We start from the raw sequence: 14044 nt of genomic DNA, 5'->3' as shown, positions 1-14044 counted from the left end.
ATTGCCAACACTCCAATAAATGCTAAGTATTATTGTGGTTATTATTTACCCCACATATTTTATCTTTGATTTTTTAGAAACTTTTCCAAAATTAAGAACAATAAATTTGTGTGATCATTTGGGTTTTTATTATCTCTTTTACTATTTTGTTTTTCTTACAGATGGTCATTGCTTGTACTTAGGTTGTCAGTGACCTCTTAATAGAAATGCTTGAACTAAAAAAAATGGCTTAGACATGTGCAATTGCAAAAGGAATCAAATATGTCGACCAATTTCAAGATGTTCATAATTACCAGCTATAAACAAAAATTAAGGACCTTTTATCATTGATTACAATAAGCTGTGTGGCTTGAATAAAAGGTGATTAGCTACACTCTTGAAGTATCCCCCACCCTTGCTTTTCCTTTGCCACCAGGATTATTTCTGGGGTTTGGTGCCTACACAACTTCATTGCTTGTAGTAGCCATTTCTCCCCTTTTCTTTCCATTTTGATGAAGACTGAAAAGTAGAGGGAGCAGGAACTGATAGAGAGACAGAGAGGAAAAATACCTGTAGCACTGCATCACTGCTGGTGAAGCTGCCCTCTACAGGTGGTTTGAACCAATATCAGTATGCATGGGTGACTTATATGAAGAAGTATGCCTCCACCCAGCCCCTATTTCCCTAAATTGTATTAATCTAATTTATTATAACTGTTGTTTCACTTAGGAAAATAATAATAAATACAATTAATTTTATGCATAGAAAATAGTTTGCACATATAATTTCTAGGCTTACCAGAGTTATGTGAATTACTGTGCTGCTGCTGTTTGAAAACAAATTCAAGGCACTGAAAAGGTAAAAAACTATGTTAAAAAGCCAAATGATAACTAGTGAAGTGCATTTCTGCTCTTGACAACAAAGTTCAGGTAAATGATTTGTTATTACACTATGTGACACCATAAAGTATTATGTTTTCTGGCTCAGACATGCTACTACAGACAAAAAAGAAGAAAGTCAACCCAAACAACCTGGTGATGAATCCCACAATATAGCTGTCCATATTAAGAAAGTGCACGGTGGCTATACCTTATACGGACAAAAAACAATGGAAGAGAAGATAGTAGAATTCCTGGCTATCTTAAAGAAAATGTAAGTGCTTTTATTCCTTTTTGTGTTTGTAGCATTCATTTAAATACCTTAAAAATGAGTTATGTGCAACTGTATTTTAGTTGTAATTTACCACAAGTAGTCGCTTCAGAAGAACTGAAAATACCAGACAATGTTCCTAGATGATTACAGTCTTCACCAAAACAATCTTTATCATATATCGCGAATATGTTGGGAAATTATCCAATTGTGGTCTATCATTTTAATTTTAAGTTTTAAGCAAAATAGATCTTATACTGATTAACTGAAAGTTATGTCTAAGGATTATTAATATTCATATGAACTGATCACAAAGTTTAAACTTTTCCCCATTTTACAGAACACTTAAGAATATTTGTGCCAATGCTTGTAGAGTCTTTTTCTGTTTTCGGGACCAAAGTAATGTTGGCTTTATATAATGTATTTGGGAAAATACCGCCATTTCAATGTTTGAAGAGTTGTAGTAAGATGGGTGTTCTTTGAAAGTCTTGTAGGATTCCTTAGTAACCATAGCTTCTTTATCCAGTCATTTATCATTGGGCATTTAGGTTGTGCTCATATTCTTGACTATTATAAGTAATGCAAATATGAATATAATGTGCTGTCCCTATTGATTACTGCTTTCATGTCTTTTGGATAAATGACTAGGTGAGGTATTAAAGAATCAAAAGCTATTATTACTATAATTTATAGATTCTCCAAACTTTTTTTGTCTAGGGGCTATATCAATTTTCAATCCCATCAAAAGTGTAACAGAATTCTTTTTAAAAAATATTTATTTCCTTTTTGTTGCCCTTTTTTATTGTTGTTACAGTTATTTATTGTTGTTGAAATTGTCATTGTTGGATAGGACAGAGAGAAATGGAGAGAGAAGGGGAAGACAGAGAGGGGGAGAGAAAGACACCTGCAGACCTACTTCACCGCCTGTGAAGCAACGCCCCTGCAGGCGGGGAGCCTAGGTTCGAACAGGGATCCTTCCCCTGTCCTTGCACCTTGCGCCATGTGGGCTTAACGTGCTGCCGTACTGCCGGACTCCCAGAATTCTTTTTTCTGTACATCTTTATCAACACTGGCTATCTATTTGTTCTGTTGATGTTGACCAGTCTCGCAGTTGTGGTAAGTCTGTGTGTTTTAATTTGCATTTCTCCTGGTCACAAGCATCTCTCAGCGGAGGTGCTCCAGGTATTCGCCATGGCTTGCATTTCTTAATGATAATTGATAATATCTTTTCATGTTTGTGGTCTACCTGAATGCCTTTAGAAAACTGTCTGTTCACAACTCCACCAATGTGTCCTGGAGCTCCTTCCCCAGAGCCCTTCTCTACTAAGGAAAGAGAGAGACTGGCTGGGAGTATGGATTGACCTGTACACACCCATGTTCCTCTGGGAAGCAATTACAGAAGCCAGACCTTCAACCTTCTGCATCCCACAATGACCTTGGGTCCATACTCCCAGAGGGTTATAGAATAGGAAAGCTATCAGGGGAGGAGATGGGATACAGCGTTCTGGTGGTGGGAACTGTGTGGAGTTGTACCTCTCTCGTCCTATGGTGTAGTCAATGTTTCCTTTTATAAATAAAAAATAAAAAAATAAAATATAGGGTTAAAGAATAGGAAAGCTATCAAGGGTGGGGATGGGCTACAGAGTTCTGGTGGTGCGAATTGTGTGGAGTTGTACTCCCCTTATCCTATGGTTTTTTGTCAGTGTTTCCTTTTTATGAATAAAAAAAAAAGAAAATTGTCTATCAAACACCCCCTTTTTATAATTGGGTTGTTTGTTGTTTGGTTAATGAATTGTTTGATTTGTTTTTAATTTTTCATTATCAATTTATTATCAGATGTTTGTTATGCACATACCTTCTCCTTGATACTTGGATGCCTTTTTGTCTTTAGGGCAATATCTTTTGATATGTAAAAAGCTCTTTTAATCTAGAGAGTCCCTTTTGGTCATTTCCCTTTAATATCTTTTGCCTAATGAGCTGAGCCTCCAAATACATCTTTCATGTTAAGGTCCTAAAATGTTTTAGTTCTTTTCTTTTGTGTATTTTATAGTTTCAGATCTAACATCTAAGAATTTAATCCACTTTGTGTTAATTTTTCATATGGTGTTAAGTGATTTCATTTCTTCTACATGTCACTCTCTAGTTATCCCCAATAGCCCTTATTGAAGAAGTCATCTTTTCCTCATTACATTGTTTTGGCTCCTTCTTCATATACTAGATCTCCATATGTGTATGAATATATTTCTGGGCTTTTTATTCTGTTCCATTGATCTGTGGGCCCCTTTTTTTCCCCAGTACCACACTGCTTCAACTACTATTGCTTTCTAGTATAATTGGAAGCTGGGAAGCATCATGTCTCTCTCTCTCTCTTTTAATTTTTATCAGAATTACTTTGGCTATTTATGGTCTTTTCTGGTTCCACACAAATTTTATAATTGTTTGTTCTACTTCCTTGAAGAATGTTACTGGGATATATATAGGGTCGTACAGAATCCATACATTTCTTATAATAAAATGGAAATCTTAACAGTATTTCATTTTCTAATCCATAGACACTTTTAGTTTCTGTTTGCCTTTTTCGGTTTTGGATGTGAATTTCATATACACATAGAATTGATGAATCATTTTAATTTAATTTTTTAATTAAATTTTCTAGCCATACTTGTGTTCTCTGATTAGACAGATTAGACCATTTTCATTTAGGGTAATCATTGAAATAAGTGGTTTATTCATTAATATTATCTACTTTGCTGTTTTTTTATTTGTTTAATTTGAACTATTATTCTATTTGCCAGTTAATGTGTATATTTTTTGTTTATGTCAATTTCTATGTTACTTTCTGGTTCATAATTTCTTTTGTGGTTATAATGTATAGTAAGCTTACTATTATCTAAGAGCCTATCTTTTGGAGAAAAAATTAGATTCATTTTTCTTAGATTATTTGAGGTAGTATTAATAACATATTCTTCAACCAGAGATCCATCTTTTACTTCCAAATTTTAAAAAACAAATAGAAGGCAATAAAATCCATAAACAGAATGAAACAGTACACACATACACACACACAAAACAATGAAACTATATTTGGGAAAATTGTATCTATAGTTTACAAGGAGAAATTAAAGTACTATTTAAATCCTATCAATACACTCAACTGTCTGGAATATAAAATAAAATGCGTGAAGAAACCAAGTCTTAATTTGTACAAGTGAAAAGCTTTTTCTCAGTATTCTTCCCTGTCATTCAGTTTTAAAATCTGTTACAACAAAGTACTTTGTTCAGTTAAATTTGAATGTGAAACACTACTGAATCTATATACCCATCCAAGAGGAAGGGCCAAGAGTACAGATCGTTCTTATTTACAAATGTGATGCAACCAGAGACATCAACTATATTCAGAATTTGTAGAACCCATCTCACCACATACACATGCAAAGCACGTGACTTTGTATTAATTAAATTCATACAAGTAGGGGTTATTTTTATCTTATATTATTACATATCTAAGAAACTGGACATAGTAGGGGAAAACTACTCAAAAGAGGAGGACAAATAATAGGATAGCACAGATTTTAATATTTTGCAGCTAGAAAGGACAAGTTTCCAAATAATGGATTTTTTTCTGTTAGAGTGAGTTATCAAATTTTCAGTGTCTCAGATTCCAGCAGAACATGTTATATGAAAGACAAAATATTACTAGAAATCGTTATTCCTTTGTTCTTGCACATGCTCCCAATAACATTTGTATCAGCTTTATAAGAAAATCACGTTGCAAAATCTAAGTAACAATGAGCCCATAGCATAGCAAGAGGCAAATATTATTTTTTACTTGTTATATTTATTTTTTAAAAATTACATGTCAAAAGGTGTTTAAATCCACACCATTCCTACCACCAAAGTTCTGAATCTTAAGTTGCCCCACTGCAATCCACCACAGTTCCCCTAAGGCTGTAGACATGGGCCAATCATCATCTCTACAACTCTCTGTTTACATTTATACATAATTGCCCCTTTTGTTTTTCTGATTCAATCCTTTCTTCCCCTTCAAGCCACTCATGACAACATATCTACCTCCATATGTTCCTCTCCTTTTCCTTTTCTCTCTCTTGGTGCTGATGGAGCTGGAGTTCAAAACCCTCTTATTTTCATCTTATCACTTCTCCTCCACTGGGAGTATGGATCAAGGTTGTTTTTGGGGTGCAGAAGGTAGTAGGAGTTCTAGCTTCCGTAATTGCTTCTCTGCTAAACATGGGCATTGACAGATCAATCATACCCCCAGCTCTGGAGGTGCAAGGGTTATTGATGAGGTCATGTGCCCAGAGAATTTGGGATGGAGTCATGGTAGCTTCTGTAACTTGGTGTCTGGAAGGTGGCAGGTCACAAAGTGAGACAAAATGGTTAATGAACAGGAACCAGAAAGTAAGATTAGAGCAGATGAGATTACGGATTTTAGGGTAGAAAAAAGCTAGAAAATCCATTTTAGGCATCTTCCCCGGAGGCACACAACTATGATAGTTTTGCTTGAGTTTGATAGCTAGCCTGAAATTGGATAAGAATATTATCTGAGAGATTGGTGTCAGAGCAGAGAAAAGGGCTAGAAAGTTGGATTCGAGCAGAGAGTAGCTTGCATTCTTGAAAAAAATAATCTGTGGCTAAAATTAGCTATTTACCTCCATCCACCTGACCCAGGTCATATTTATATTATTAATATTAACATCAGTATTTATATTTATGCTTATATTTATATTTAGCACCAGAGCCTGTGCAACATCTAAGTCCCTATTAGTATGAGCTCACAGCTCATGGTCACAGCTGGGAACATTGCAGGCTGCACTTATTTCAGGACCAGCCTTTCTCGAGTGGCAGGGCAGGATACCCCCAGCCTCCCTTCAGAGACTGGGGCTATCTCTACTATCATTGCTTTATGGTGAGGACAAGGTCCTGGGAGGGCCCATAAGACACCGTTTCTGATGGAAGTGACCAGTGGTGGTAGAAAGAAGGATCTCTTAGAGGTCTGGGCCCATCATATGTGTGTGGCAAAGGGCAAATATTTACAAGTGTTCTTGTAAGTTCTACAAGGTCAGTCTGAGATTTAATATTTTAAAATTAGCGATGAAACTAAATAGAAAAGTGATTTTTTAAAAATGTTGGTTTTAGGGTAGGAACCTAAGGCCTCATAATACTACTGAGTTTCCTCATCAGTTGAATTTTATTTTATAGCTTTGGGGGTGGATCTTAACTTATCTTTTCCCACTATCATTTACATGAACCAATTTAAATGCCAATACATTTTTATTCTTCCTCTCCTTTCATATTTAATAATTGTCTCATATTTCTATTACTTGTCTTTATGGTTAGAGTTAAGTGTTCTTTTTGTAGTAGTCCTTTAGACATAAAGAACTCAACTTTATTTCATTTTTAAAGGTATGAACAGATTTCAAATCGATAGTCTTGGTACAACATCCAGTTCTTTGTTCAGTTCTATCACTGCGAAGGGGAATACTGGGTAATCGTTGAATGTACACATATGTTTGCACTTGATTACATTGCCTATAATAGCACCAGATTTCAAAATGTATCAATAGCTCTGGGTTGCTTTGGCAGAAAAATTTATTGATCTACAAATGACTAGTTTCTGAGAAAAAATTAAGTGACATGCATGTGGATTTGTGTGGAAAGGGTAGGAAAAGAGAGAGACTTATAAATGAGCTGTGAAAAGCAGTTAAAGATCCTCTCAGAAGTGTTGGCCTGATTGTTTTTTCTATTACTTTTCTCTAATTAGAGATGTTTTCATTGAGGGAATGAAACATCTGAAGATCATTATGTTACAGTGGTGCAATGATGCAAAGCCACTTCTCACAAATGACTCATAGTAATTGCTCCCTGGAAGGAAAGGGTATTTTACTTGTTAAAATCCAAGTATGATATGGTTCATGGACTACTGTACTCAAGTAAAATCCCATAAAAGATGAGGAGTAACAATCTCTAACTGTAAGAGCTAAATTTTGATGAGAAAATAACAACCCGTGGGGATAATTACATTCAATCAATATACAGAATTTGGATAAAAACTAACTGAAGTATGTAAAGGTCATCTTTTCAGGTAAAGAAAGAGAAGAACATTCGTTAATACAGTATATTGCCTATACTAATAGTAATTAGATTTATGATAGAATTTGTACTATAAGAATGCCATATATCTTTTATGATACAGAGATGAAAACTAAATGAAGAAAGCTATTCATGTTAGGGAAATTAGTTAATAAAGGGAAGAAATTTAAAACTCATTGGCAGTAGATTAATACTATAGAAAAACAAGGCACTGAATCTTGGTCTATGACAATGAGAATCCATGTTACTTTTAGAATAAAAATGCTCAGACTTTGAAGACAGGAAGAAATTGGTTCTGAAGAATACTCCTCCAGTTACTAGTTCTAGGAATTTGGGAAGTCTCTACCTCTTAATATTCAATTCACTTATCTGTTGAGTGAACATAATCTAAGGGATTGTTAATATTGTGAAACCTATTTCTAGTTAGAAATATAAGGCCCCAGGTGTGTTGCTTAGTATTACATAGATCTTTTAAAATTATTTATTTTACTATTATTATTTTATTTTTATTATTTATTTATTAGCACTGCCCAGTTTAGAGGTAAAACAGGATTGAACCTGGGACCTTTGTTGCCTTGGGCTTGAGAGTCCTTTTTGCATAACCATTATGCAATCTCCCCAGCTCCACCATAGACTTTTTTTTAAATAATAATTTTTAAAGTTTGTTTCTTTTATAAGAGAGAGCCAGAACATCACTCTGGCCTATTCAGTGTTAGAGATCAAACTCAGAACCTCTTACTTACAATTCCTGCATTCTACCACAAAGTCTTTTTTTTTTTAATTTCTTTATTAGGGAATTAATGCTTTACAGTCGACAGTAAATATAATAGTTTGTACGTGCATAACATTTCCCAGTTTTCCATATAACAATACAACCCCCACTAAGTTCTGTCAACCTTTTTGGACCTGTATTCTCCCCCGCCTGCCGCCGCCAACCCCTTTTTTAAAAAAAAATTTATTTATAAAAAGGAAACACTGGGGGTTCTGGAGGTAGCACAGCGGGTTAAACACACGTGGCGCTAAGCACAAGGACCAGCATAAGGATCTCTGTTCAGCCTGGCTCCCCACCTGCAGGTGAGTTGCTTCACCAACAGTGAAGCAGGTCTGCAGGTGTCTGTCTTTCTCTTCCCCTCTCTGTCTTCCCTTCTCTTTCCATTTCTCTCTGTCCTATCCCAAAAAAAAGGAAAGAAAAGAAGAAAAAAAAACAGAAAAGGGAAGACTGACAAAAACCATAGGATAAGGGGTACATTTCCACACAATTGCCACCACCAGAACTCTGTATCCCATCCCCTCTCCTGATAGCTTTCCTAGTCTTTATCCCCTTGAGAGCATGGATCCAGGGTTATTTTGGGGTGCAGAAGGTGGAAGGTCTGGTTTCTGTAATTGCTTCCCTGCTGAACATGGGCATTGACAGGTGGATCCAAACTCCCAGTCTGTCTCTCTCTTTCCCTAGCGAGGTGGGGCTCTGAGGAAGTGGGGCTCCAGGACACATTGGTAGGTTATCTTCCTAGGGAATTCCGGTTGGCATCATGTTAACATCTGGAACCCAAGTAAAGAGGCTAAAGGGTTGACATTCCATGCCTGACATCTATGGACACAGTCTAAAGTGAAGCATGCAGAGGTGGTATTCCTTGTGTTGATTAGGTTGGGATCAGCAGATGCAATATCATTTGGTACGAATGCAGGAAAGTGAGCCCCACGCTAGAAGTCCCAGGACTGGGGGAAATATAGGCTTTATAGAGGAAGTGGGAGGTTCTTGCTGTCTTAGGGTTCAGGAAGGCAATAGTTATTCTATAATCAAATTATTTCACAATTGGGTTAATTTTGAAAATCCCATTGTTAGGATTTGCTATATCATACACAACATCACCATAATTTATGTTCTTTGACATTATTTATATATAGCTGTGTCTTATAGGGCAACATCACTGGTTGCTTCTATTCTCCCTGGTAGTCATTTTATTTTATTTTATTTTATTTTATTTTATTTTATTTTTATTACCAGAGCACTGCTCAGTTCTGGTGTATGGTGGTGTTAGGGATTGGTGTTAGGGTCTTTGGAGCTTCATGCATGAGTGTGTTTGCATAACCATTATGCTGTCTATCCTCTGTGTGCTGCACAGTCTTATTGGCTGATACCACAGTCTGCTTTTTTACAGCATATATATATATATATATATATATATATATATATATATATATATGTTTGTTTTTTCTTTTTTCTTTTGCATCCAGGGTTATTGCTGGGGCTCGGTGCCAGCACTGCGAAGCCACTGCTCCTAGAAGCTATTTTCCCCCATTTTTGTTGCCCTTGTTGCTCTTGTTGTTATTATTGTTATTGCTGTTATTGGATAGGACAGAGAGAAATGGAGGACGGGAAGACAGAAGGGGAGGGGGAAGAGGGACATCTGCAGACCTGCTTCACAGTTTGTGAAGCAAACCCCTGCAGGTTGGGAGCTGGTGGCTCGAACCAGGATCTTTATGCCAGTCTTTGCGCTTAGTGCTAGCAGTTTGGGAGCTGGTGGCTCGAACCAGGATCTTTATGCCAGTCTTTGCGCTTAGTGCTACCTGCGCTTAACCCGACCGACCCCCTAATATATATGTTTTAAACTCCAAGAGTCCGCATATTTTTACAAGGCTAAAAACATGTTGGTAGATGTTTGCTATAGTTGAAGTATAAAATGGTTTCTATTATTTGAGAATAACAATGTGTCCCATATTTTATTTTTCTTAAAATAAAATGAAATTTTCTCTTACTTAATGAAGAAATAATACACACACATACACATATAATTATAATGTTGGAGTTAAGAAATTACTATTTGCTCACAGCTCACAAGTATTTAAAAATTACACAGATACACACACACACACACACACACACACACACACACACACACACACACACACACCTTGCTTTTTCTGATAGCATGAATGACAGAGAAAGATAGGCACCAGAATTCCACATTTTCTTCATTGTGGTGCATGCTAGGCTGACACACTACTCAGATGAGCTATTTTTCTGATCTTTTAACAATTACATATTTTTTTCTACCAGGATTATTCCTGGTGGTCATATGTATATTTCAACCTTCTTTTGATAGAGGGTGAGGCAGAAATAGATTGGGAGAGAGACATGGAGACCTTGTACTTGGTAATATATGCACTCTAATAGGTATGCCATTATCTGGCCCCTTAAAATTTATATCTTTATACTTTTTTTCCTATTAACCTGGTAATAAGTTATTATATTCTATTAGAATATATTTGTAAAACTTTATTTCACTGGTAGAAATGACTCAGCTCATTTGGGTTGCTATGACAAAATACCACAGAGTGCATTCGATCTACAGGATCCACAAAGCCTGCATTTGTGAACCCCACATCATCAATGTTTGTGTTGATTTCACCTGTTAATCCTGCTACTCATAAAAATAAATGCATAAAATCATGAATGCAAAAATATTCTGTAAAATGAAAAATGATTTAAAGAAAAATTATTGTCTTAGAAAACACAGGCTTCTGGAACAAAATTCCAAAAACTGAGAAATGTGTAAAGAATAAGAACTTATTTTTCATGATTATAGAGGCTGGAATGTCTACTATGGAGGTGCCAAGAGAGTCTCTGTCTTTGATAACACAGTTTCTGATTTTCAAAGGGCTATCTTCATATTGTTTCACATCAGAAAAGCGTGAGAGAACTCTCATTTAAGGAAACCTTTCTAAAATTAATTTCTGAAGCTAGCATCATTTTTTTTCACAAAGATATTTTTACTGAGTTTTTGGTACAAATTCCTTTTTACTGTATTTTATTTGTAAGTGTAGTAGAAAACACATACCACACTCTAAGAGATCAGAATGGAATGACTGTAATAGTTTTTGTCATATGTCATAATACATATTTAATGACAAAATAAAAATAACATATTTTTACAGTATTTCTTGTAACAACTGAAATCACAAAATGCAAATTTATTAAATTTTAATGTTGACTCTGCAGAAAACATTTCCTATCTTCCTAATGGATATATTCCTATAGATTACTAAAAACTATCTTGAAAATTGGTTTCAACTTTATCCAGTAAGATGTCTTAGTTTCATATGTGTGATCTTAAGCATTATACATGACAGGATGCTGTCATATTTGAGGAATTGTTATCTCCTGGCATGAAGAACCACTTTGGAAAGGCACTGAAAAATCAGGTCCACAATCAACTTATGTGATAGCTAGAAAATATTGGTAAGATGTGGATATCTCTAGTAGAATGTAGTTCTGCATAGACGCTGTGTTTAACTGTCAAACCTAGACTCTAGCTACAAAGGCATTAAATTACTTGAAAAACTATAAAATCCTGAAACACAATCCCTTCTTGACTCTCTTCTTCTAATCATTACATAGTTATTTTTGCAAAACAATGGTTTAGTCGGATTTTTTAAATATTCAGGGATGGCCTGTTAGAACTGTACTCTCAGGTTTGGCTTAGCTAAAGAAATAAGAGTGCTAGCAATTTGTGGTGTGTTTGCAATATCCATCTAGGTTCTCAATGATTTGCCACTATACCTTCTATCAGAAGTGCTTTTTCTTCTAATCAGCTACTCTGACCTGAATACTTTATTGGAAAACATTCCCCTCTGAATATTCAGTATCTATCTATACATTGATTATTGTCAATATGTTCTTGATAAAAATAATCTGAAAACACTATTAGACTACTGTTTATTATTAAAATTAATTCCACAGACAACTTTTTAAAGTCTAGCGTTCAGGATTAGAATCTGATCCTTCAACTAAGAGAAATTATCATGATGATGATTTCTTAGAAAATATATTACTCATAGTTAAAAAATAGTCAAATAATTATAACATTCTTGATATATTTTACATTAATTTTTTAAAAAAATGAGTTAATTGATATTGTGTGCTGCAGTGAATATTTGATCTTAGAAATGTGTTTTTTATTGTGGACAGCCAACAAAATACATCACATTATATTACATTACCTTAATTTGTCTTTGCTTTCTTACTAACCTTTAAAAAATTTATTTATAAAATATTATTTACTGTATAGTGCTAATTGTATTATTATAATATTTATCCAGTTTCAATTATACTTTATGTGCTATTCATATAAGCAACATTACATATATCATAGAAATAGATAATTATTATATGGGTAGAGTGCATTTACATAATAAAGAACAAATCTTTCAAAAAGGAATTTGGCTGTATGACAGCACAATGTGTGAGAGGTTTCAGGCATAAATGTGGAAGATCCAGTAGTCAAAGATGAGCAGTTCTGTGGTAAATCATAAAAGATTTTGCCTGATATATATATTTGTGCTAAATATAATTTTGGACATCATGCTAGATTTTTGACAATCACCAAATGATTACAAAATAATATATATGAATGCATATCACATACATTTTTATTGGGGATGGGTGGTCATGCCCAATAAAAAGTGGGTCAACTAACTGAAGAAGGATATCCAGCAAGTGTCACAGCTGGCTAAGTAGACACATTACAGTGTGTAAGAATCTGGGTTTAAGCCCCTGGTCTCCACCTGCAGGGGGGAACGCCTCATGAGTGGTGAAGTAGTGTTGCAGGTGTCTCTATGTCTCTCTTCCTCTCCCCTGTTCCCTCTGTCTCTATCTAATAAATAAAATAGTAAATAATAAATAAAAAATAATTGAAGCAGTTTTCTTTTTTTATTTATTAATTTCTTTATTGGGGGATTAATGGTTCACAGTCAACAGTAAACTACAGTAGTTTGTACATGCATAATATTTGCCAGTTTTCCACATAACAATTCAACACCCAACTAGGTCCTTTTTGAGGTAGTTTTCTAACAAAGAGTTGCTCATGACCCTCAGAGATATGAAGAAATGCTCTACCTCACTTATCATCAGAGACATGCAAATCAAAACTACACCGACTTTTCCATGAGCAAAACAGAAAGTGTTAGGTGCTGACAAGGCTGTGGGGAAAAAGGGAGTCTATTATGCTGCTATTGGGAACTGGAGGTGATTATGCTTAGAAAAGTAAGCGAATAGGTGGAAGGCAAGTACCAGATGGTTTCACTCATTTTCAGAATCTAGAAGTCTGGAATACATGACCCTTAAAAAAATCATAACAGAAACAAACAATGTCTAAAACTTTTTGAAATTATGGCAGTTACCACTGGGAGAGTGAGGACACAGAATTTTAGTGGTGGGTGTGGTGTGGAATCTTATAAACTATTATTAATCATAAAAAAAGAAATGAAAGCTAACTCCAATAAAGTAAAAATAATAAAACATCTCAAAAAAATAAAAAAAATAGTTAAAAAAGAAAAAGGACAAAAAAAGTGGTCACCAAGAATGGAGTCATCATGTAGACACTAAGCCCCAGTGATAACATTTGTGGCAAAAAAAAAAAAAAAAAAAGAAGAAGAATATTGTGTAGTACCTATGAATCACCTTTTTATGTCGCATTTTGAAATGAGAATTATTATGTTATTCCCTCTGCTTTGCTGTCATTTGAACTTATACTTCTTATTTACAGTCCCTTAAGTTGTCCAGAGAACATACCACTTTTCACTAAAATTTATCTGAAGTCATTAATCTAATTTATAGAAAAATCAATCACCACGTTGACCTAAGTGTCATTTTATGTCCATTTGGATTTGGGTGGATGTGCTTCTCCTTGAGATAAAAAGCAATATTATTAGTAGCCTAAATAAACTTACTTAATTTTTCTAAAGGTATTTTTAAGCTTATTCAATTTAATAAGACAAAGAGAAGTTGAAGGATAAGGCAGAAAAA

The 14044-nt window shown here is 34.8% G+C and overlaps 1 protein-coding gene across 2 annotated transcripts in view; it reads left to right on the top strand.

Annotated features, from left to right (window-relative positions):
* Positions 1-14044, top strand: part of CNBD1 (cyclic nucleotide binding domain containing 1) — a 258856-nt gene that overhangs the window by 28709 nt on the left and 216103 nt on the right. For both annotated transcript variants that reach the window (XM_060199270.1, XM_060199274.1), the window contains exon 4: positions 967-1131. In XM_060199270.1, the coding sequence (XP_060055253.1) occupies positions 967-1131 (165 nt within the window). The remainder of the gene's footprint in view (positions 1-966; positions 1132-14044) is intronic.

Source organism: Erinaceus europaeus, chromosome 1 (genome assembly GCF_950295315.1).
Source record: "Erinaceus europaeus chromosome 1, mEriEur2.1, whole genome shotgun sequence".
Classification (NCBI taxonomy): Eukaryota; Metazoa; Chordata; class Mammalia; order Eulipotyphla; family Erinaceidae; genus Erinaceus; species Erinaceus europaeus.
Note: the sequence above shows the minus strand (reverse complement) of the source record. Positions and strands in the feature narration are given on the sequence as shown.